This window comes from Mizuhopecten yessoensis, unplaced genomic scaffold (genome assembly GCF_002113885.1).
Source record: "Mizuhopecten yessoensis strain PY_sf001 unplaced genomic scaffold, ASM211388v2 scaffold8071, whole genome shotgun sequence".
NCBI lineage: Eukaryota > Metazoa > Mollusca > Bivalvia > Pectinida > Pectinidae > Mizuhopecten > Mizuhopecten yessoensis.
In genome coordinates this window covers 2,004,980-2,028,342 of record NW_018407364.1, presented here as the reverse complement: position 1 = coordinate 2,028,342, position 23,363 = coordinate 2,004,980, and the positions used below count along the sequence as shown (strand labels likewise).

General features: G+C 36.2%; 2 protein-coding genes across 2 annotated transcripts in view; one reads left to right on the top strand and one right to left on the bottom strand.

The window, feature by feature from the left end:
- Positions 1-452: 452 nt before the first annotated feature.
- LOC110454798 (gelsolin-like protein 2) lies at positions 453-8,135 on the top strand. The gene is made up of 8 exons (XM_021504509.1): positions 453-545; positions 1,002-1,051; positions 2,788-2,862; positions 3,161-3,232; positions 3,526-3,653; positions 4,341-4,458; positions 5,151-5,264; positions 7,145-8,135. Exons 1-8 carry the CDS (start codon positions 539-541, stop codon positions 7,274-7,276), a joined length of 696 nt encoding a protein of 231 aa, XP_021360184.1. The 5' UTR covers positions 453-538; the 3' UTR covers positions 7,277-8,135.
- A 2,783-nt stretch (positions 8,136-10,918) lies between these two features.
- The window catches only part of LOC110454844, a 34,193-nt gene continuing 21,748 nt past the window's right edge, over positions 10,919-23,363 (bottom strand). Inside the window, exons 12-19 of the mRNA XM_021504586.1 lie at positions 23,181-23,300; positions 20,752-20,940; positions 20,445-20,590; positions 18,718-18,846; positions 16,374-16,547; positions 15,953-16,114; positions 15,500-15,576; positions 10,919-14,462 (exon numbers count right to left, since the gene is read on the bottom strand). Of these exons, the coding sequence (XP_021360261.1) occupies positions 14,191-14,462; positions 15,500-15,576; positions 15,953-16,114; positions 16,374-16,547; positions 18,718-18,846; positions 20,445-20,590; positions 20,752-20,940; positions 23,181-23,300 (1,269 nt within the window). The 3' untranslated portion in view covers positions 10,919-14,190. The remainder of the gene's footprint in view (positions 14,463-15,499; positions 15,577-15,952; positions 16,115-16,373; positions 16,548-18,717; positions 18,847-20,444; positions 20,591-20,751; positions 20,941-23,180; positions 23,301-23,363) is intronic.

Below are 23,363 nucleotides of genomic sequence, written 5' to 3'. Positions count from 1 at the left end.
AAAGCTTTGAAGGCGGATTTTACATGGTTATGATGGTACATGTAATATGACTTAAATATTAAAATATGTTCAGTAATTGTTTCCATTAGCGAGAATATATCGCCTAATCCTGCTCGAATACAGTATATTTCCAAAGTAAATTAGTGTTTATAATTAGGGTAAATAAGTGTCGATTAAACGTATCTATTGTCCAATTCAGCCCATCATGACTACATTAGCTGTAATTATAAACCGTCAATTATACAAATCAATATGATGTTGATTGATTATTAGTTATGGTAATGTAGTCCAAACAACGAGAAGTGATCGTTAAAGCCAAATATAATATAATTATTCAATTTATCAACTCGTGCGATAAAACGTAAGACGGGTACGTACATGATAAAAGTTCAACATGAATTTGCTTGTATATATAAGCTCACAATTTGTATTTAAAAGAATGATCCAGAAAACCGTACTATGAATATAGTGTATATGTGCATATATCATCTTGCACCGAACGCGCATCTCTCCCTATCGTAAACGGAACAGAAACATCATGGAAGGTAAGATGTTATCTTTGAAATGTGCGATTTTAAACGTATCAGTACATCATTCCTGAAGATGTACTAAAATGGCATTTGAAACAGTCGTTAATATATTGACAACAATGGACGCTTGTTTGTATAGTATGGACCAATCTTTACTCAACAGAATGCTAAAAAGTCGTAGTAGCTCTCTCGTAGCGATACATTATCTTTTATTTGATCATTCCGTAAGAATATGTGACGTTGAAGTGTACGTTAAAGAAATTGCATGGGCCTAAATGAGTGACGAAAGGAAGGTGATAATATTGATTAAACAACATCTTACATGTACGTTTGGGATTTTTTGTCATATTTATCACGAGAGAATAACATTTATTGATGACTGGCAAAGGCAGAGAGTCTGAGCTGTGCCCTGATTATGTCTGTTTATGACATGGTCTTATTCCATTATTTCTCTTATATCTTCAATTTCAGTATCGTCAACAATTGGAAAGACCGAAGGTCTGCATATATGGAGGATTGTGGTGCGTACAATGTATAACGCTGAGTCAGGTTTGTGATTACAGACGTAACATATGTAGTAAAGATACATTACACCAGTCATGCGATCAAAGATGTCCAATATATTGGGTACATTGAGTCATGACCTATGATCACAGATGTCCGATAGATTGCGTACATTGAGTCATGACTGTGATCACAGATGTACGTTAGAATGGGTACATTGAGTCATGACTGTGATTACAGATGTACGTTAGAATGGGTACATTGAGTCATGACTGTGATTACAGATGTAAGTTAATAAATTTCTGCTTAATAAAAGTTTTATTCTTTATACTTCAGTCAGAATAGTTTTGGTTAAAAGAGGACACTGTTAAAACTCAAAACTTGATATATCTTCAGGAGTAACTGACAACCACACTGTAGTTAAATTTCGATATATGAATCCGCCTGAAGAAGCCCTAGAAGGCAGAAAGGCCTAGCGGACGATCTGAAAAATTTGTTTTTATTCTATATATATATATATATATATATATAACAATAATAAGAATCGGATACAAAACAAAGAAAGGACTTGTATTATATATGTATTGTCAATAAAATACTTTGAAATTGAAAGGATTTGTGGCGTTATGGGCCATTTTTGGCTTCATAAAAAGTAAAAGATATAGCTTGTATTTATTTACCTATTTCTGTTATAAACATCATACTGGTTAATTTAGGCTATCTTTCTTGGTGCAGATTTTTTTCCAGTGTGTAAGCGTAGATGCCCTACCATAGCAACGAAATACCATAGCAACGAAATCACGTTGCTATACATAAATAGTCAAAATATGGTGTCTTTGACAGTAAGTAAGCATTCAGAAATGAAAGCCTCCGCATCTTGCTAAAAAAAGTCCCTTTCTGCGAATGAACACTGGTATGACGATGTTTAAGCATGTGACATATTTTTATTTTTTGTTGTTGCATGGGGATGTTTTCAAAAATGAAGAGTGTTTTCCATCAAAATGACCTTTTTTCAACCACATAGCGCATAACAGTCGATATTCACTTATTTTCTTATGAGAATTCGGGTTTTTGTCCCTCTTTGTAATGCCATATCTCCTAAACCAGTTGTCGAATGAATTTGAAATTTCATATTTGCATAAAACATTTATTCCAATAACACAACTAATTCACAACCGAAAATGACATTTAACGCCCCTATTCCAAAGGAAGAGTTTCTTTATAAACGAAAGTAAATAATTTAACAATCTCGAATATTTTTCACTTATTCATGAATGACAAATGTGGTACATGTACCTATGTAGGGCTTTGGAAATGAAAAGTGAACAGATATGGTTTTTTTTTTTATCCTGACAATTTCCCATTTTAGTACTTTTGCACTTTAATGATATAACATAACATATGATCTGCTTGTATGGTTCCTCGTAATTCCACGTCACGCTGCACTTGAAGGACTAGAAGTTATATCTACTTGAACTCATTGGTCAAATGGTTGATCGCACGAGGGACGTTGATTCGTCTGCGACACCTTAAAATATCTTTGTATTGACTTGTGAATTCGTGTTTTAGAAAAGAAAAAAAAAACAAAAACTTTCAAGCTTGTTCGCGTTCGTGCTTTAACGAAAGATTTAAGTTCGAAAACTATATAATGTCCTAATGAATAGTATGGATGTATTTGACACTGAACAAGTCAATAGTTTGTGTTATAGCCGGGTTAAACAGGAGGATCATCAATATTTTGTTTTTTTACTAGAAATTTGAAGCAACCGACCTGGATAAAAAGGATTATGGGAAATTTTACGATGGTGATTCCTACGTCATACAAAATGTAAGTGTTTTAAAAGAAATATACCGGTGGGGTATATTGCTATTGATTTATGATGTGTTTTTCAATCGATTTTTCTTGTGAAGTGTAAACATTCCCGAATGTTAGCAAGAGATCTGGCACAAGTTATTGCTACTTATTTACGTCATTTTCAAACGTGACATAAATGGCAACAGGCAAATGATTAAACTGAATACTATTTGCATTTTTTTAATTTATTTTTTAAGATGAATTGGTTATACTGTATTCAACAAACTGGTGTCAATCTAAAAGTGTTTTATTATTGGAGGTTTTAATTTAGACATACAAGGAACGAGGCAGTCCCGAGAAACATCAGGATATCCACACCTGGATAGGAAAAAACAGCACTGTTGTAAGTTTATCGAATGTCAAGGGGTCATCGTTATTTTATATCCAGATGCTAGAATGTTCGTAGGTTTCAATTTTTTGTGCTGGAAGATTAAACTGTATTTGATTGTAATTCCAAATTCGATTGTAAAAATTGCCAAACTTATAATTAGTACTAGGTATGTGACGGATCAATAATTTCTAACAGTTTAAAGAAAAAATGTCCACATGCAAGCATGTTGTTTTAAACAAGTAAAGATTTTTCAGCCACAACAATATTTATTAGCCTATTTATAAATAGTTCGTTGTTCCCTACAGGATGAGAAAATGGGAGCCGCGAGGAAGATGGTCCAGTTGGATAAACAGTTAGAGGGAAAAGCTACCCAACACACTGAACATCAAGGCAGAGAGTCAGAAACGTTTAAGTCGTATTTCAAAACGATAACGTAAGTATTCACCAGCACTGTTAGCAGTTTGAAAAGTGATTAAACTCGTTCACCCTCCGGTAAGTACCGACTCGTACAAAGTAGTGGGTGAGGGGAGAAAGGACAGTTTAGTACAATCACGCACATAGTTGGTATTCAAATGCTGTTTGGAGACATTTTTATTCATTCACATGACCTGCATAATAATTTAGGCATTAATGATGTTAGGGAGTTTCATTGACATATTTCCAAAAATTTACTTTGAAAATCTACCAGGAGACATTATAAGATCTTGAATAACGTTGACGAATTTAGTTTTCCATTTTTTTTAGTAAGGCATATATATACGTGTGTTAATGCATGTTAAATTGAAAATAATCTAAGCGTGGTCACATTTGAAACACCAGTTTTATGTATAAACATTTATTGTGACAGCATTTCAGTCGGTTTTTATCTCAAGTGAACGCTACCTGCGGAGCACATGGTGTACATTGAAAGCCATTGTGTGAGTGGTATTGTAATCTCTATCTATAACAAAAGAGATCGGGATGTTCGCTTAAGTTGAATGGATGACCACAGACCTAATTCCGTGTTAAAGCCAACGTAGTAATGATTTAGTTTCGGTCCCTTTTCCATGGCGCTTCGGTGTTTTCTGCTTCGGAGTTTTCTGTCTTTTATTATTTACATGAACATAGTGTTAATTCCCAGGTATCTCTCTGGTGGAGCTGACTCAGGACTACGGCATGTGCCGCGCGCCACATCAGCCTGTAAACAACGCAGATTACTCTGCTTCTCCAAGGACGGGGACAAAGTCAATGTTACTGAGGTTTGTAAACAAAAAGACAAATTCAGGGTAACTTATATTGTAAGCATGGATATAAAAGGATTTCAGAACTTTGTAAGCACGGAGATAAAACCATGGTTACTCGAGTTTGTAAGCACGGAGACAAAATTAGGGTTACTAAGGTTTGTAGGCACGGAGACAAATTCATGTTTATTAAAGGTATTTATAAATGTACGATGGCAGTATTTTAAATGGGGCTTATTCAGTGCAATTCAAGCTTTCTCCAAGACCAAAAGGTCAGGATCATATAAAATAATAACACATCTTAAAGCATGCTAGACGAACCCTAAAACAAAATTAGGGTTACTAAGGTTTGTAGGCACGAGACAAATTCATGATTATTAAAGAAATTTATAAATGCACGATGACAGTATTTTAAATGGGGCTTATTCAGTGCAATTCAAGCTTTCTCCAAGACCAAAAGGTCAGGGTCATATAATATAAATAACACATCTTAAAGCATGCCAGCCCAACCCTAAATCACCGAAGACAAACACCGGCGAAAACGCAACTGTTGTACAGAAGTACCGGGATTATGAGAGGTTAACAATTAATCCCACATTTGCATGGTACATTTCCTCAGCACTGCATTGGCTACAGGCAGAAAATTCCGAAAGAAAATCAACTTTCTGTTATAAAATCCTCAGATATGTGTTTTGATGTTTGTTACACAGATAGGGCGACAGAAGGAGACACAACTAGACAGTAACCACGCGTATATCCTGGACCTAGGACTGACAATTTACCAGTGGAACGGGAACAAATCGAGGACAGACGAGAGGAGGACAGTACGTACATAATTATATAAATTTTCATTTCACTTCCTCCTGAAGTCCATTCACTACACGTGATATACAGTTGACTCTGCCCGAGAGACCAAGAGACCATCATTTTTTTTTCCTCACCACAAATCAATTAGCTTTATATAAGTCCTCTATTTGGAAACAATTTGAGCTTCTCTCAGAGGGTCTCGTAATAGATATTTGACTTAACACGAATAGGTTGAAACACAACATACCAGTTCGTATGCAGACTTTATATATTATCCCTTCCATTAAATTGAATTTCTGTTCAGAGGAATTTGAAAAATAACAATTTAGTCAATATTTCGTGTTCAATAATAGTATATTTGAACACTAAACACAACGTAAAAGAGGGCACACACACTTATTTAGCTTGCTAGTATACGCTCTTCACTGTCCATTGAAATTACTTGTAGTCAACCTCTTTGACGAATATGTCATATAGTACTTTAAACTAATGCAGCAGAAACAGAATTATTCCAGACTTAAGATGGACAACGTAGTTCCATAATCATACATCTAATTAGCGCTTGTTATTAAAAATAATCCGAATTAACTGGCTAACTTCTGTTTACTTTCTTTCCCTTATGATATACGTGTAGTTAATTCGGAATATCAGCAAAAGAGCTCAGCTTATAGTTTGAACTCGTCGTTGTTGGGTTTTTAGCTCACCTGGTCCGAAGGACCAAGGGTGAGCTTATGCCATACCGCAGCGTCCGTCGTCCGTCAACTTTACACTACTAGTCATGAACCACTGAGCGGATTTTAACAAAATTTGGTGTGGAGCATCCTTGGGTGAAGAAGAACCAATTTTGTATAATTGGTGGGTCTGGACCCCCAGGGGCCTGAGGGGCGGGGCCAAAAAGGGGAAATATAGCAAATTATTCTTTAAAATCCTTCTTCTTCTGTAGGAATGAAAGGATTTGGTCCATATTTGGTCAGAAGCATCGTTGGGGGAAGGGGAACGAAGTTTGTATAAATGTTGGGTCTGGCCCCCCTGGAGGCTGAGGGACGGGGCCCAATAGGGGAAATATAGCAAATTCTTTAAAATCCTTCTTCTTCTGTAGGAATGAAACGATTTGGTCCATATTTGGTCAAGAGCATCTTTGGGGGAAGGGGAACAAAGTTTGTATAAATGGTGGGTCTGGCGCCCCTGGGGGCTTAGGGGCGGGGCCCAATAGGGGAAATATAGCAAATTCTTTAAAATCCTTCTTCTTCTGTAGGAATGAAAGGATTTGTTCCATATTTGGTCTGAAGCATTCTTGGGTGAAGGGGAACCAATTTTGTATACACAGTGGATCTGACCCCCCAGGTACCTGAGCCGTGGGCCCAATAGGGGAAACATAGCAAATTATTCTTTAAATCCTTCTTCTTCTGTAGGAACGAATTTTGTATAAACGGTGGGTGTGGCCCCGCTGTAGGCAGAGAGGTGGGGCCCAATAGGGAAAGTAGAGGTAAAACCTTTAAAATCCTTCTTCGACCATCGGGATTAAGGGATTTTATCCTTATTTAGTCTAGAGCATCCTTTGGTGACGGTGACTCAATTTTGTATAATTGGTGGGTATGACCCCCGTAGGGGCATAGGGGTGGGGCTCTGTTTGAAGTTTGTTCTCTATATCTTAAGTACTGGATGGATCTTTCTGAAATTTCATATGTTCTAACAGCACCTACCATGGAGTGCTATAGCTTTACTTCATACCAATTACTTTGATTATATTCAGGTGAGCGTTACAGGCCCTCTGGGCCTCTTGTTTACATTTAGTTTTGTGTGTGGGTCATTGATACATGTATCTTATCTTTAAAATTTCCTTCTTTTTTTGTATTTGTTTATTTTATTTTGTTATTTTGGTGTTTTCATTTTACAGGCGTCTAATTATCTACAAGATCTAAAGCTGTCTCGTGCAGGCAGGACAAAGTGGGAAGAGCTAGAGGAAACAGACCGTGAACAGCATCTCAAATTTGTATCACAGATCAAAAAGCTGAATGGGTTTATATAAAATCGTAAATTGAAGAATATTCTTCCACATCTTTACAGCTTTAAACCAGAAAAATAGCGTGAGACACAGCGACATTTATAAGAGAAGATAGTTTACAAACTACATTATAGGTCACGTGATGTAGATAATATGCAAATCTAGAACTGTTGAGGCCATAATTCCATTATTTTTTACTTCCAGGTACTGCCTTCTGTTATTTTTGATATAGTGATTTGGATTTAAAGAAAGTTACATGATCTCATAAAATTTTAAAAGTTTTCCCATATTTTAAGTTTTACTAGGTACAGCCAGGGACGTATACTGTTCCTGGTACAGCTGAATGAAAAATATGTATAATAATTAGATTGGAACTTTATGTCGAATTTATTTATGCAATGCTTCTTCATTGTAGATACAAGACTTACTACCACATACATGCGATCCTTGCCGTTTATCCTTTTTAAAGCCGTAATTTGTTACATTACAATCAGTGTATAGACAGTGTGTATTTCTACTTGTACTGATCATGCACCTCATTTCTATTTACAGATTATGCACATTGATTGTTCATGTACAATTTGCATAATTTATGCACCTTATGATCCACTCTCAGCATCACCAACTGTTTTTGTTTCAGTATCTTATATTTTGGATAATTAGTGTCTTGATTGTACATAAAAGAACGTGTCTGGAAAAATATAACGTGTAAATTGGATACTTGTTTGTCAAGTCCCAGTTTCCTCCGGCCCTGACATCAAACTTGACAGAAATATTGTCTACTGAGGGTCAAAATGTCCATGTCTGGTGCAAGGGCCAGAGTAAACTCGGGCTGTTGTTTGTGTTGAATCTCAACATCATTAAATAATAACAGAATCTTGTATTTTCACTTTGCATTGTTTTTTTTATTGAAATACATGTACAAAGACATTTTGTATTACTGCCCATTACTTCATAGTAAATGAAGGGAAGCATTTATACACTTAATAATAAAAACATATGGGCTAAGCAGTAATAACCATAGTGCAGACAAAGAAATTTGTCAAATTTTCTGTCCCTATATCAAGACAGGAACGTAAAAATGTACATATCACAACAAAAAACAAAGAAAAACAGTCACCATGAAACAATGATACAATATAAAATACATCAACAGAAGTTACCTATATAAAATATACTGTTGTAATTGCATATCCCTTCGGTTAGCTTGTAACCCAAGGCAAGATATATATATATATGTATATGGGCAAAGAAGTCATAACTCCTGCCGTTCAGTAATGCTATCGTTATTACTTATGAGACGTATATACATATATTTATATATGTGTGTGTATTATGATATAATAGACAGTGACCTTTACTCCCTATCTCTGTAACTTAGATATAGTATATGTATTGTTGTCGCTATTCTTACACAGATATAAAATGTTCTGTCTAGTCAATGGCATTACATACTATAATGTATTGTAAAGACCAGTGTCTATTACCAACAACATGTTCCCCCTGGTCATTAGCTTGTTATGATCTACATTCTCTATGGAAGAAGGACAACATGCAAATCATTAGATTTATTTGAAATAAATGTATAACATCAGTTAAATAATTTCATATTATTAATTGAATTTTTGATAAAAAAAAAAAAAAAAAGACATCCATAGAAAGCAAATGAATAACATTTTTGCCAGTGTTTGAGAAATGTGACTCCTCCAAATATCTAGATGGCAGATAAAATATTCGTTAAATTAATGTAATTTTCTAATATGAGCTGAAATAGCAAAGAAGGAAACAGCTGTAGTTGATGGTGAATCAAACTATTCGCAGGCCAATTAGTAAATGTAAAAACATGTTGTCAACTGAAAAATTTGTGAAAGTATTTGGTGACCTTTTTTTTAATACCTATATAAAACTGTTTTGTAATAGTAAATAACATCGACACTGAAAACAGTCATTGAGGTACTTTATCCATACATGAAAATAAAATAAAATAAAATAAAAAATATAAATATAATCCACAAGATGACATATTGTATAGCATATATATATGTATATCAAAATAATAATAAACAACATTTATATAGCTTTCTAACTAATATAATTTGCAAAAAATTGCATCAATCAAAAAAAGAAAAAAGAAATCCACTTGTCTTCATCTATATTTCAAAAATGTATATTGTTTCATAACCTTCACCTGTTGGAGGAAATAAAGGTATTCAATCAAATTCATGAACAAGAGTCCCAATGGGCCTGCATCGCTCACCTGGTATTAATCTCACACTCGTATTCTTAAAAGTGGACTATAAAACATCAACAGGCACAATATCAGTGTTTGATTCATAAATACCTATTAAAAGATTTAAACATATGACGCCTGTGACCTTGAATGTCGAACAAGGACATCAGGTTGAAAGTGGATCAAGGTCATTAATTTGATTAAACTTGGTAGTCCTTCATCCCAGCATGCTACAGGCCTAATTTCAGTACCCTGGGCCTTTTGGTTATTGAGAAGAAGTTGTTTCAAGATTTTAAAACATTCAACCCATGTGACCTTGAAAGCTGGTCAAGGTCATTCATTTGGACAAACATGGTAGCCCTTCATCCCAGCATGCTACAGGCCCAATATCATTACCCTGGGCATTTTGGTTATTGAGAAGATGGCGTTTGAAGATTTTAAGACATTTAACCCATGTGACCTTGAAAGCTGGTCAAGGTCATTAATTTGGACAAACTTGGTAACCCTTCATCCCAGCATGCTACAGGCCCAATATAAGTACCCTTGGCGTTTTGGTTATTAAGAAGATGGCGTTTGAAGATTTTAAGACATTTGACCCCTTTGACCTTGACATTTTGTCAAGGTCATTCATTTGAACAAACTTGGTAGCCCTTCATCCCATCACTACAGGCCCAATATAAGTACCCTGGGCCTTTTGGTTATTGAGAAGAAGTTGTTTGAAGATTTTAAGACATCTGACCCCAGTGACCTTGAAAGTGGGTCAAGGTCATTCATTTGAACAAACTTTGTAGCCCTTCATCCCAGCATGCTACAGGCCAAATATAACTACCCTAGGCCTTTTGGTTATTGAGAAGAAGTTGTTTGAAGATTTTAAGACATCTGACCCCAGTGACCTTGAAAGTGGGTCAAGGTCATTCATTTGAACAAACTTGGTAGCCCTTCATCCCAGCATGCTACAGGCCCAATATCAGTACCCTGGGCCTTTTGGTTATTGAGAAGAAGTTGTTTGAAGATTTTAAGACATCTGACCCCAGTGACCTTGAAAGTGGGTCAATGTCATTCATTTAAACAAACTTGGTAGCCCTTCATCCCAGCATGCTACAGGCCCAATATCAGTACCCTGGGCCTTTTGGTTATTGAGAAGAAGTCGTTTGAAGATTTTATGACATTTGACCCCTTTGACCTTTGAAAGTTGGTCAAGGTCATTCATTTGAACTAACTTGGTAATCCTTCATCCCAGCATGCTACAGGCCTAATATAAGTACCCTGGGCCTTTCGGTTATAGAGAAGAAGTTGTTTGAATATTTTAACATATTTGACCCCTGTGACCTTGAAAGTGAGTCAAGGTCATTTATTTGAACAAACTTTGTAGCCCTTCATCCCAGCATGCTACAGGCCTAATATCAGTACCCTGAGCCATTTGGTTATTGAGGAGAAGTTGTTTAAAGTAAAAAGTTGACGCCTGACAGACGGCCGGATGCCAGATGCCGCACCATAACATAAGCTCACTTGCCTTTCGGGAAGGTGAGCTAAAAATCGTACTCCTAAATAAAGTCGTTTGAAAACAAAGGCATACCAATCAGCATTATACCTAAAGGTAACCAAACCATTACCTTGTACAATTTACTCTCTACTCCATATAAACATAATAATATCGTGTAGATGGCGTACAATGTACTCTCTACTCCATATAAACATAATTAAAGCGTGTAGATGGCGTACAATGTACTCTCTACTCCAAATAAACATAATTATAGTGTGTAGATGGCGTCTGTGCAAAAGAGCCTAAAATGCATGCAGACATAAAAAGATGGGTTTTTATATTAAAAGCAAATTTCCACCAGGTTTTCATAACTAGCTCAATATTTACATGTAATAGATTTTCCACAAACAGGCCAATATATGGGGAAAATTTTAATTCAATGTTCGACTCCCTAAGCTTATTTATTTCTCACTCTCTATATCTCTCTCTCTCTCTCTTATCCCTTACTTTTTAAACTTTACTTCTTTTTTGTTTGTATCTTTGTATCAAACTTCTTTATTTATAACATAATATATTATTTTTAATATCAAAATTTACAAATACAATAACAGAAGAAAATCACAACTTTTAATCACATGTGTTAACTAAAATAGCATTAATGCTTATCACAAAGGATTAAACCGTCATTAGTAATATTTGAAGAAACATCCAAAAAGCATCTATGAGATTATAACTTCAATCAGATTTGTTCCTGCGGTCATGTATAGAGAATATAGTACGTCAGGTTAATCTCCATATAATAAAGCCACAGTGAGTATCATTTATGTGGAAAAGATAGCAGTATTGTAAGGTTATTAATCAGATAATTTCCCTATAAGCCCAGTTATTAGGCCAAGGTCTGTCATATTGACAGACGAAGGCCAAATAAGGCTCCGTGGTTTGTTGTCTTCTGCTGTTGTCAATGAAGCATTACTGAAGGTGAAGGTAGTCATCGTCGATCAGTATAGAAATGTTCCGATTAATATGGCGGGCATTTGATAGGTGCGTTATCCATATTGGCCCAGTTCATCAATATAATGACAATCTCCTTTACTAAAATTCAATGCAGGCACAAAAACAACCTTGAATTGATGATTCTTATGAATAAATCATAATAGTTCAATCTGAAGTTCAACTTCAAGACTGTTCAAATTACATTAATTATTCCTTATAACCTAGAATTGAATCTCCAGTGCAAAATGGGTCAGTCAAGTACCGGGCCACCTGAAGTCTGCTCCAGGCAAGGTGTGGCAATCTATAGGCTTGCTGCTTTGTTAAATCAATGACAACCATAAGGCCTGCTCTATAACAATTAATTACAACCTATATTTCCAGACCAGTGAACAACAACCTGTAGAACTGTTTTAGATAATAAATGACAACTTATACGACTACTTTCGTCAATTATTTACTATTAGTTAGGCTTGCTCCTGTCAATAAATGACAAATTATCAACAGATTCTAATTATGCAATAAACGAAACATACAGGCCTGCTTAAAATAGGTGAAGTAACAGGCCTACTCTAGCCAATCAATAACAACCAGTGACAACATTAGGTCTACTTAAGTCAATCAATGACAACCTAGCTATAGGCCATGTATAACCAATCAATGACAACCTATCGGCCCACTAAAGACAATTAATGACAACAGATTGGCCTTCTATAACCAATCAATAAAAACCAGTGACAACATATATATTTACTTAAGTCAATCAATGACAACCTATAGGCCATGTATAACCAATCAATGACAACCTATAGGCCATGTACAACCAATCAATGACAACAAATCAGCCCACTATTGACAATTAATGACAACAGATTGGCCTTCTATTGCCAATCAATGACAACCAATTGGCCTACTATAGCCAATCAATAACAACCAATTGGCCTACTATAGCCAATCAATGACAACCTATTGGCCTACAATCGCCAATCAATGACAACCTATTGGCCTACAATAGACAATTAATGACAACCTATTGGCCTACAATAGCCAATCAATGACAACCATTCAGCCTACTATTGCCAATCAATGACAACCTATTGGCCTACAATAGCCAATCAGTGACAACCTATCAGCCTACTCTTGTCAATAATGAAAACCTATTGGTTGTTATAAAATTATAGGCCAGCTTAAGAATAAGTTGTTGCATAGTCCAGTTTGTCATGTTTCTATGCACTTATTACATTAACACTAATGCTTTTAAATGATTGTTTTCCAATTTTGTATGTGGTTTTGTAACTAATATGACACATAATATTCAAGGAATATAATATCACTACTAAACCAATGTCATAATTTGATCTAGAGGATTCTTGTTCTGTTTTGTGTCATACTGAAATTGTTCAGTTTGCGCCCAAATACTGTACATCAGGAAATGTTCGCCCCTTCACAACAATACTCCATATTTGCCTGGTGTTAATTCCACCCTTCAAATTCAATTTCTATGCATTTTATGTTGTTGACTGATTTCAGTGAGATAGCACTATAAAGTCGGCATCAGATCCGCACTATCTCAAGGAGGCAAGAACAACAACATACCCTGTGTCCTGCATACACGCACGCCAGCACGCATACACTACACATGGAGGCACTTCCTTAAATGACCTTAGCTGTTAATTATTAATAGGACTTTAAACAAAATTAAACCAAACCAAACCAAAATTATGTTTACTATTATGATAAATTGCCTTCATTATGACAGTTGAAAAAGGCAAGTTGAAAAAGGCAAAAAAAAACTGAAGCGAACATTTCGCCATATAAAGTATACATTCCCAAAGCAACTTAAAGTAAATTATGATGTATGAAAATATTACTCAGATGAAACAATACCCACTCTTAACATTTCTATTGTGGAAGGATATATCATGTACTTGTTGGTAATGATGATCGAACAGCACCTTGATGCATCAAAAGCAAAAGACACATACTTTTCATTAAGTTACAAACTACAGCGAAACCTTAATCATCCAGCCCCCGAGTTGTCCATAATCCTTTTAGTGCAAAATAATGCAGTAATCCCATTTCTAGAACCACTACCTAGTAAACCTGTATATTCAAGCATTCTGTCTAATCTGACCAGTATATTGTGTCCCATTAGAAACATTTCACTGTACTGCATGGATCTGGTTGACTTAAGTTTTATACTGTACACAAAAAAACACCAAGTATATATGCAAATCAGTCAGTCTTTGAAGAAATGGGCAGTTTCACTGCAATAATTCCATCATGTCCGTCCCTCATGTACACGTACCAGCCCGGGAGACCGTACCCGGGGTTGTCTGTCTGTGTGTCTGTGTCTCCCGGCAGGTACAAAGGACAGAATGACCTTGGTCCCTTACCAAGGCAAGGTAAAACCCCGAGGAGCTCCGAGTTGTTACTGAAGTAGGATAGGTGTTCCTTGTACTCCTTAGCTGAATCTTCCTGTTGTGTCCATGACAACAGGTATCCATCTGCAGAAAACATATATTGCACTGTTTAAGTTTGGAACAATAAGCGAAGGGGGCCTGCATTATTCACTCCTGTGTATTTGTTTTCTGAACTTTGCTAATTGTACAATTTCAGGTTAGAAACAACTTAAAGGATTCTGGTAAGAATATGCCTCAACTCCTCACAACCTTTTTCCAATACTGAACCCTAATCCTCTGCAATCAGCCACACCCTCATTCAAACAAAATGAACTCCATTAAACAAGAAATTCTTCATATCAAATCAGAAGTAAATCAGTCGGGGTTTTTTTGTTGGGAAGGGGGGAGGAGGGTCTTTTTGTCTCGTATGGAAAGAAAATATACCAATTGGGAAGGACAATTTCGGAAGTTCACCGAAATATTGGAATTACAGCATAAATATGTAATAGTTTCAACTGGGAATGGGGCCAATTATCAGCACCAAAAAAGTCAAGAAAAAACCCTGTAAATACACCCAGCCAATTATCATTAAAGATCTATCTGTATTCCCTCTAGTGTGCAGCATGCACCACTCCTTTGACCCCAGAGAGGACCACATCCTTCAAATTAAATTATATAAAACTGGATCCATTTGGCCAACAGATGCTCTATAAAAAATTTAGTCAAAACTACCAAATTGTCTTTAAGGAGTACAGTCTCTTTTTTTGGGCTCCATTTCTTTGACCCAAGGGGAGATTTACCTTTCATTTGTGCAAATATTTCCTTTTCTCAAAAGGGATGACTTGTAACTTTTAAAGTCAATATAAACATAACCTTTCATAACAATATGACTCCTAGAACTAATTCAAAGATGTTTTCCTCTTTTCCCTATTGGGCCCTTATGGTCAATCTGCTGAAAACATCAGCTTCAAACAACAAAAGGCTACAGAATAGACAGAGATGTTGAGGGCCCACAATGTACCACTGATAATATAATATACATGAAATGTTACAAATTTCGAACTTTCTATTCAGACAGCATATATCTATTATTACACCTGCCTGCAATTTACTGCATTAATTAGATAGAGACATCCACTGACCTTGTTTTCCAACAAACTGGTGTTCCACTGGGAACCCACAGATTGGTAAAACCTCTGTGATGACAACTTCTATTGATCTGAGGATCGAATGATAATTAAATATTTAATAACAAAATTTTTGTAATTCCATGCAACAGACATGCTAATTAAAAAAATGCAAATGACAATATATATAGGTACAGCTAAATTATATACAACTAAAACTAACTTAAGCCAATGCAAATCAAATTATTAGCTTAAGGGAACATAGGTTTCAACAAGTTATAATTAAATATTAGAAATTTTGAAAAAAAATCTTCCTAACGAAGCTTGGTTTTAATGAAAACTTCTTGAAAAGACTTAACTCTTATCATTTCACAAAGATTGACATGTGTAAAGTTTAGTAAATAATGCCTTACAGATGGACATACATACAAGCAGAACAAAAAGATATATATATATCTATGAATCTACCTAGCATTGTCCAGCGGTATCTGTAAGGTCACCAAGTTCATGTCCATTCCTAGGATGACCTGTCGGTAGGAGTGGCCGTCTTCTGTCCTAGAACGACTGTTCAGAACCTTGACCGTACTCGTCTTTATCTCCAGGCCATCCTCAGTGATCTGTAATCCCTTCCTGTCAACACAAGTAATACAAGAGTAAATACTAACCCTTTATATGGTAAATAAAAGACATGTTCAAATGGTAAACAAAATTCTGACCAGATTATAGGCTTGCAAAACATATGTGGATATGGAGCTAAATTAATGCTCAGTATGACTCAAGAAATAGAGCTTAATGCTGAATCTAACAAAAGCAGAAAAAGTAGATGACGGCATCCGGGAGTCACTTATGTTTGATATACTGCTGTTCCAGAAAAAGGTGTACAGCCTACCTGTCACAGCTAGCCCTGACTGTTACTGAGTCCAGGGATGGCGTATCTACAAATCTCAGGGACTCTCTGTCTCTCAGGGTCACCATGACAACAGAGCACTCCAAGGGTGTGATTTTCTGGATAAGAGGAAGGGTCTCGTCGACCTTGATGTTTTTGTCATTCCAACACCACAACCTGGAATAATAAGAAATTGGATCAGTCTTTAATACAGGGTATGGCAAGGGAATTTTTGCTTAATATTCATAGAATATCTTTCCAGGATAGTGTTGAATAGTTTGTTTGCATTTAACATCCTATTAATAGCTATGGTCATTTAAGGACATGCCAGGTTTTGTTTAGTGGAGGAAAGCCTGAGTTCCCAGAGAAAAAGCCACCGACATGAGGCCAGCACTTGGCAACTGCTCCGTGTAGGCCTCGAACCCGCGACCCAGTGGAGGAGGGCTAGTGGTAGCAGAATGTCAGACACCTTAACCACTTGGCCACTGTTGACTAGACTGTACACTTAATTAGCTGTCAGTTATTCACCTCAACAACTACATTGTCACAAAATCTAACCCTAAACAATATAACAATGTGACTAATTCATGTCCCTGGAACAGTGATATGATGCCCTCCATGAGACTTAAGAGGACCAGTATATAATTATCAGGTGTTCCATTATAAAGTTCCAATTAAATGATACCGTAAGTTATATATTATCACTTCCTGGTTAGATAGCAATTTTGACTTGAGTTTAAAAGATGTAAGTGTATGTGAGTGTGTAGAAGATTTTATTTGAAGTTGAGAAAAAGTGCAAGTTTTTAAAACTATGGCCAATATTGGTTCTCATGAAAACACCATTATTTGTTACCAATACTGCATACAATGCAACCGTCATATACATTCCTAAAAACAGAACCAGTATCGTTTACATAATTACCCTACTTTACATTATACCTGTTTATGAAAACATAACTTATTATGGCGGAGGAAAGCCGCAGTTCCTGGAGAAAAACCACTGACCTACAGCAAATACCTGGCGACTGCTCCATGAAGGTCACGAACCCGCGACCCAGTGGTGGAGGGCTAGTGGTAGCAGAATGTCAAACGCCTTAACCACTTGGTCAACAAGGCCCCTTTGTGAGAATAATCAAGCACTAAAAAGATCGCTAGTTTAAATTTCTATAAGAATCAGGGATATTCTGGGCTTTCCTCTACGAATCATGGAGGAAAACTTAAGTATTCTGTTGCCCCTACTGAAATACTTGGGACCTATATCTTTTCTTTCCTCTCTCATCTGAAGCTATTGGGTCAGAAATGTCTGACTACACCTCAATGTTAGTTAAAATTCACAGAATCAATAGTTTCCTTATTTTAAAACATGGTTTGCTACCAAGCACAAGAGGCTCAGTGGGCCTGTATCGCTCACCTGTTTCTTTTGTTACATGAAACTGACATATAGGTAAATTCAGCCCAATTTGGTACCTAGAACACAAGACATCTTAAGATCTCTTAAACGGTCTTATGATATTGTTGCTTGAAATTTGAAATTTGAATTTTGAAGCTTTTAACCCAAGTTGACCTTTGATTCTGACTAGTACTTAAAGTTGAACTTTGACCTCACTACTGTAAGAAAGAAAACGATTCACATAGTTGGTCTACATAATATACTTGTATAATATACATTGTATCATGACTCTAGACTACATGGTTCTGAAGATATTGTTGTTTGAAGTTTTTAACATATTTGACTCCTGTGACCTTGAAACAAGGTCAAGGTCATTTTAATGATGAAATTTTATAACACATTATCCCAGGTACCTACTAGCCAAATACCATAACTCTGGGCCTTATGAAACTTGAGAAGAAGATTGCTAAATGTTTTTACCTACATTAACCTTTGACCCTGGCTAGCTCTCCAAAGGTGAACTTTGAACCTCATTACAATAATAAAGAAAAAGATTCATACTGCTGGTCTTCATAACATACCCAAGTATCATATAACTCTAGTCCTTTTTAAATTTGTTAACACATTTGACCCCTGTAACCTTAAATGTAGGTCAAGGTCATTTTAATGAGGAAATTGTATAGCCCTCCATCTCATCTACCTACTGGTCAAATGTCGTGACCCTAGGTCCTCCAATTCTTCTCAAGAATTCGTTCAAAAGAAAAAGTAGATGGACGGATGGCGGATGAAGGACGACAGACGCTGCAGTACGACATAAGCTCCTTTGCGCCAGGTGAGCTAAAAATGATTCATCACCCATCCATGCATGGAAATCTAGGAAAATTGGGGGTGGGCTTATTACTGGACATTGGCTTATCACTGGTAGAATACAGTTGTATGAAATGAAGCACAGCATACCTAGACTCGAAATTGACCAACACCAGACTGCTGCCTATGACGCATGGAAAAGCCTGTTCTGCATCCTCTCGTTTGATTTTATCCAAAAGTTTGCCTTTCTGTCCACATACTATGAGATTACAATGTTCACTGAAAAAAGACAAATTGCATGCTTGTACTAATTTGCCAAATTAATTAAATACGTAACAATGGATTTTATTAATCAAATGCAACACTAGCATTGACTACATACATTGGCATGCATGTACTCAATTAGAGTAAACCGGAAATCTTTTTTTTTTCTGTTGTATTTGGAGATATGGCTAATAGAACTGTCCTATTTGTGGTCTTGCGTCATAAGACTTAATTAGACACCTACTGAATTACTTATGTATACATACATTATGTAAACCACAATAAACTCTGCACAGTATCTGAATTATCATAAAACAACATTTTACAGTTTCTATAGCATGAGCTACAATGGTTGACAGTGAGTAATATGGCTGGACAGTGCATTACATGATTTACAGTGAATGACCTTGTTGACAGTGAGTTACATGGTTGTCAGTGAGTTACACGGTTGTCAGTGAGTTACATGGTTGTCATTAAGTAACATGGTTATCAGTGAGTAACATGGTTGTCAGTGAGTTACATGGTTGACAGTGAGTTACATGGTTGACAGTGAGTTACATGGTTGTCAGTGAGTTACATGGTTGTCAGTGAGTAACATGGTTGTCAGTGAGTAACATGGTTGACAGTGAGTTACATGGTTGTCAGTAAGTAACATGGTTATCAGTGAGTAACATGGTTGTCAGTGAGTTACATGGTTGACAGTGAGTTACATGGTTGTCAGTGGGTTACACGGTTGTCAGTGAGTTACATGGTTGTCAGTGAGTAACATGGTTGACAGTGAGTAACATGGTTGATAGTGAGTTACATGGTTGTCAGTGAGTAACATGGTTGTCAGTGAGTTACATGGTTGTCAGTGAGTAACATGGTTGTCAGTGAGTTACATGGTTGACAGTGAGCTACATGGGTGACAGTGAGTTACATGGTTGTCAGTGAGTAACATGGTTGTCAGTGAGTAACATGGTTGACAGTGAGTTACATGGTTGACAGTGAGCTACATGATTGAAAGTGGATGACCTTGTTGACAGTAATTTACTTAGTTGACAGTAAGTTACTTAGTTGACAGTGAGCTACATGGTTAATAGTGAGTTACATGGCAGACAGTGAGTTACTTAGTTAAAGTGAGTTTCATTGTTGACAGTGATAAATTGTTTGACAGTGATTTAATGGTTGATAGTGAGTTACATGGCTGACAGTGAGGTTATGTGTTGACAGTGATTACTTTTTTGACAATGAGTTACTTGGTTTACAGTGAGTTTCTTGGTTTACAATGAGTTACTTGGTTTACAGTGAGTTACTTGTTTGACAATGAGTTATTTGGTTTACAGTGAGTTACTTTGTTTACAATGAGTTACTTGGTTTACAGTGAGTTACTTGTTTGACAATGAGTTACTTGGTTTACAGTGAGTTACTTGTTTGACAACGAGTTACTTGGTTTACAGTGAGTTACTTTTTTGACAACGAGTTACTTGTTTGACAGTGAGTTACTTGTTTGACAATGAGTTACTTGGTTTACAGTGAGTTACTTGTTTGACAATGAGTAACAAGGTTGACAGTGAGTAGTATATCTGTCTAATCATGTTGTCGACAATGGTAGTTCATAATCGTATACTTACATAGTTGGTGCACAATAGTAAAATATTTCAGATCCTGCCAGTTTGTTGTTTCTGCGGTTCGGAATTCCTCCAAAATCTGTGACATTATATGGCTCTAACTTGAACTTTGATTGCAGGAACCCCTCTCTGCTGCTACAGTCAAGGAACTGCAAGTATTGTACATAAAGTGTCTGATCATGTTCATTCTAACCATCAACACCAAGTCAGCTAAAATATATAAATATATATTATTTTTGCACCATTTTTTTTCAACCTTTTGTGCTATTGGGGACTGGTGGTATGAACCCTACTCATTTGTCTTACTTACCACTGTAATGTATTCATCACCGAATACAAAGCTGAGAGCCACTGTCTGTCCATATGAAGTGTAGCAGCTGTTCCAAGTTATACATGGTGAATGACAACATGACCTTTCCATCATCAGTTTGTTAGTCAGTGGTGTTTTGGGAAACTCTTTCCTCTTTTCTTCCAGGTCTGTCATCATAGCCTCAATATTCTGTCAAATCAAATTTCAGAGAGTTGGCAAACATCATCTCAATACAATGTGAACACAAATGTATAGGAGATAGCACAGGCAATATACTGACAGCACAACAGTAAAAGGAGACAATACCATTTATATACTGTCAACACAAAAGTAAAGCGAGATAACACCTTCCATATACTGTCAACACATATACACAGGTAACGAGAAACAACACCCTCCATAAACTGCCAATACAAAAGAAAAGAGAGACAACACCTGCAATATACTATCAACACAAAAATAAAAGAAATGATACACTGATTATACTGCCAGAACAAACATAGAGGTAAAGAATACTCTCCATTTACTGTCAACACAAAAGTAAAAAGAGATAACACCCTCAATATACTGTCAGCATAAAAGTAAAGGATACAATTCCCTGAATATACTGCCAGCACAAAATAAAGGGAGACAAAACCCTCCATAAACTGTCAATACAAAAGAAAAGTGAAACAATATTTTCAATATACTGTCAACATGAAAGCAAAAGGAAAGAATACCCTCAATATACTGTCAGAACAGAAGTTAAGGGAGATCACACCCTCAATATACTGCAAGCACAAAAGTAAAGGGAGACAAAACCCTCAATGTACTGTCAGCACAAAGCAAAGGGATATAAAAACCCTCAATGTACTGTCAGCACAAAGTAAAGGGATATAAAACTCTCCATAAATATACTGTCAGCACAAAAGTAAAGGGAGATAACACCCCCAATGTACTACCAGCACAAAAGTAAAGGGAGATAACATCCTCAATATACTGTCAGCTCAAAAGTAAGGTAGATAACACCCTCAATATACTGTCAGCACAAAAGTAAAGGGAGATAACATCCTCAATATACTGCCAGCACAAAAGTTAAGGGAGATAACACCCTCAATATACTACCAGCACAAAAGTAAAGTGAGATAACAACCCTCAATGTACTGTCAGCACAATGTAAAGGGATATTAAACTCTCCATATATATACTATCAGCACAAAAGTAAAGGGAGATAACACCCTCAATGTACTGTCAGCACAAAAGAAAAGGGAGATAACACCCTCAATATACTGTCAGCACAAAAGTAAAGGGAGATAACGCCCTCAATATACTGTCAACATGGAGGTAAAAGGGAGATAACCCCCTCAATATACTGTCAACATGGAGGTAAAAGGGAGATAACCCCCTCAATATACTGTCAACATGGAGGTAAAAGGGAGATAACCCCCTCAATATACTGTCAACATGGAGGTAAAAGGGAGATAACACCCTCAATATACTGTCAGCACAAAAGTAAAGGGAGATAACACCCTCAATATACTGTCAACATGGAGGTAAAAGGGAGATAACACCCTCAATATACTGTCAACACGGAACTAAAAGGGAGATAACACACACTCTCAATGTACTGTCTCAATATACTGTCAGCACAAAAGTAAAGGGAGATAACACCCTCAATATACTGTCAACATGGAACTAAAAGGGAGATAACACACACTCTCAATGTACTGTCAACACGGAACTAAAAGGGAGATAACACCCTCAATATACTGTCAACACGGAACTAAAAGGGAGATAACACACACTCTCAATGTACTGTCTCAATATACTGTCAGCACAAAAGTAAAGGGAGATAACACCCTCAATATACTGTCAACATGGAACTAAAAGGGAGATAACACACACTCTCAATGTACTGTCTCAATATACTGTCAGCACAAAAGTAAAGTGAGATAACACCCTCAATAACATGTAAACACCAAAACTGTATCAATATGCCCAATTCACTGATTATAAGTCTGTAGATATAAACTATGTAAATTTAGGTAATTTCTTTGGAAAGACGTCACATCTGTGCATCATTTTAGTAGAATAAGAGCCTAGCACATTCAAAAGTAATCAGATAAGAATATGGGACTAGTTTTTTTAGACAAGATTGGTATTATTACAATTATGAATTCCTGGGTGATTTTTAAAATTTTCATTTTTTTTTAACTCTTGTCTTTAAAAGGTGTTTCATTGACGATCCCATTGCTGTTGAAAAGGGTTATATAGGTAGTTTTTATGTCGATATAGTCATTGAGACATGCATACACAGAGTGTATTTCAACACTGATTTCAGCCACAGTTATACATATTTTCAACTTCCATCTAATTCACATTATCACATTGATTGTAATTTTCAATTCAACTTATATCATTAATGATTGCTGTTATACCGTCACACTTACACAAAAGTAAACCTCCCTTTTAGCATCATTCATGTACTTCAGTATCTTCAGACAGTCTTTCTGCCATTGTTCTGATTTCTTTTGTAGAAGAGCTTCCCTCATGATTGTCTGCTTCATTTTCTGTAGGTAAATGATCATGAGTCTGGAATTATTTTATATACTCCTTCTCTGTATCAACAATTT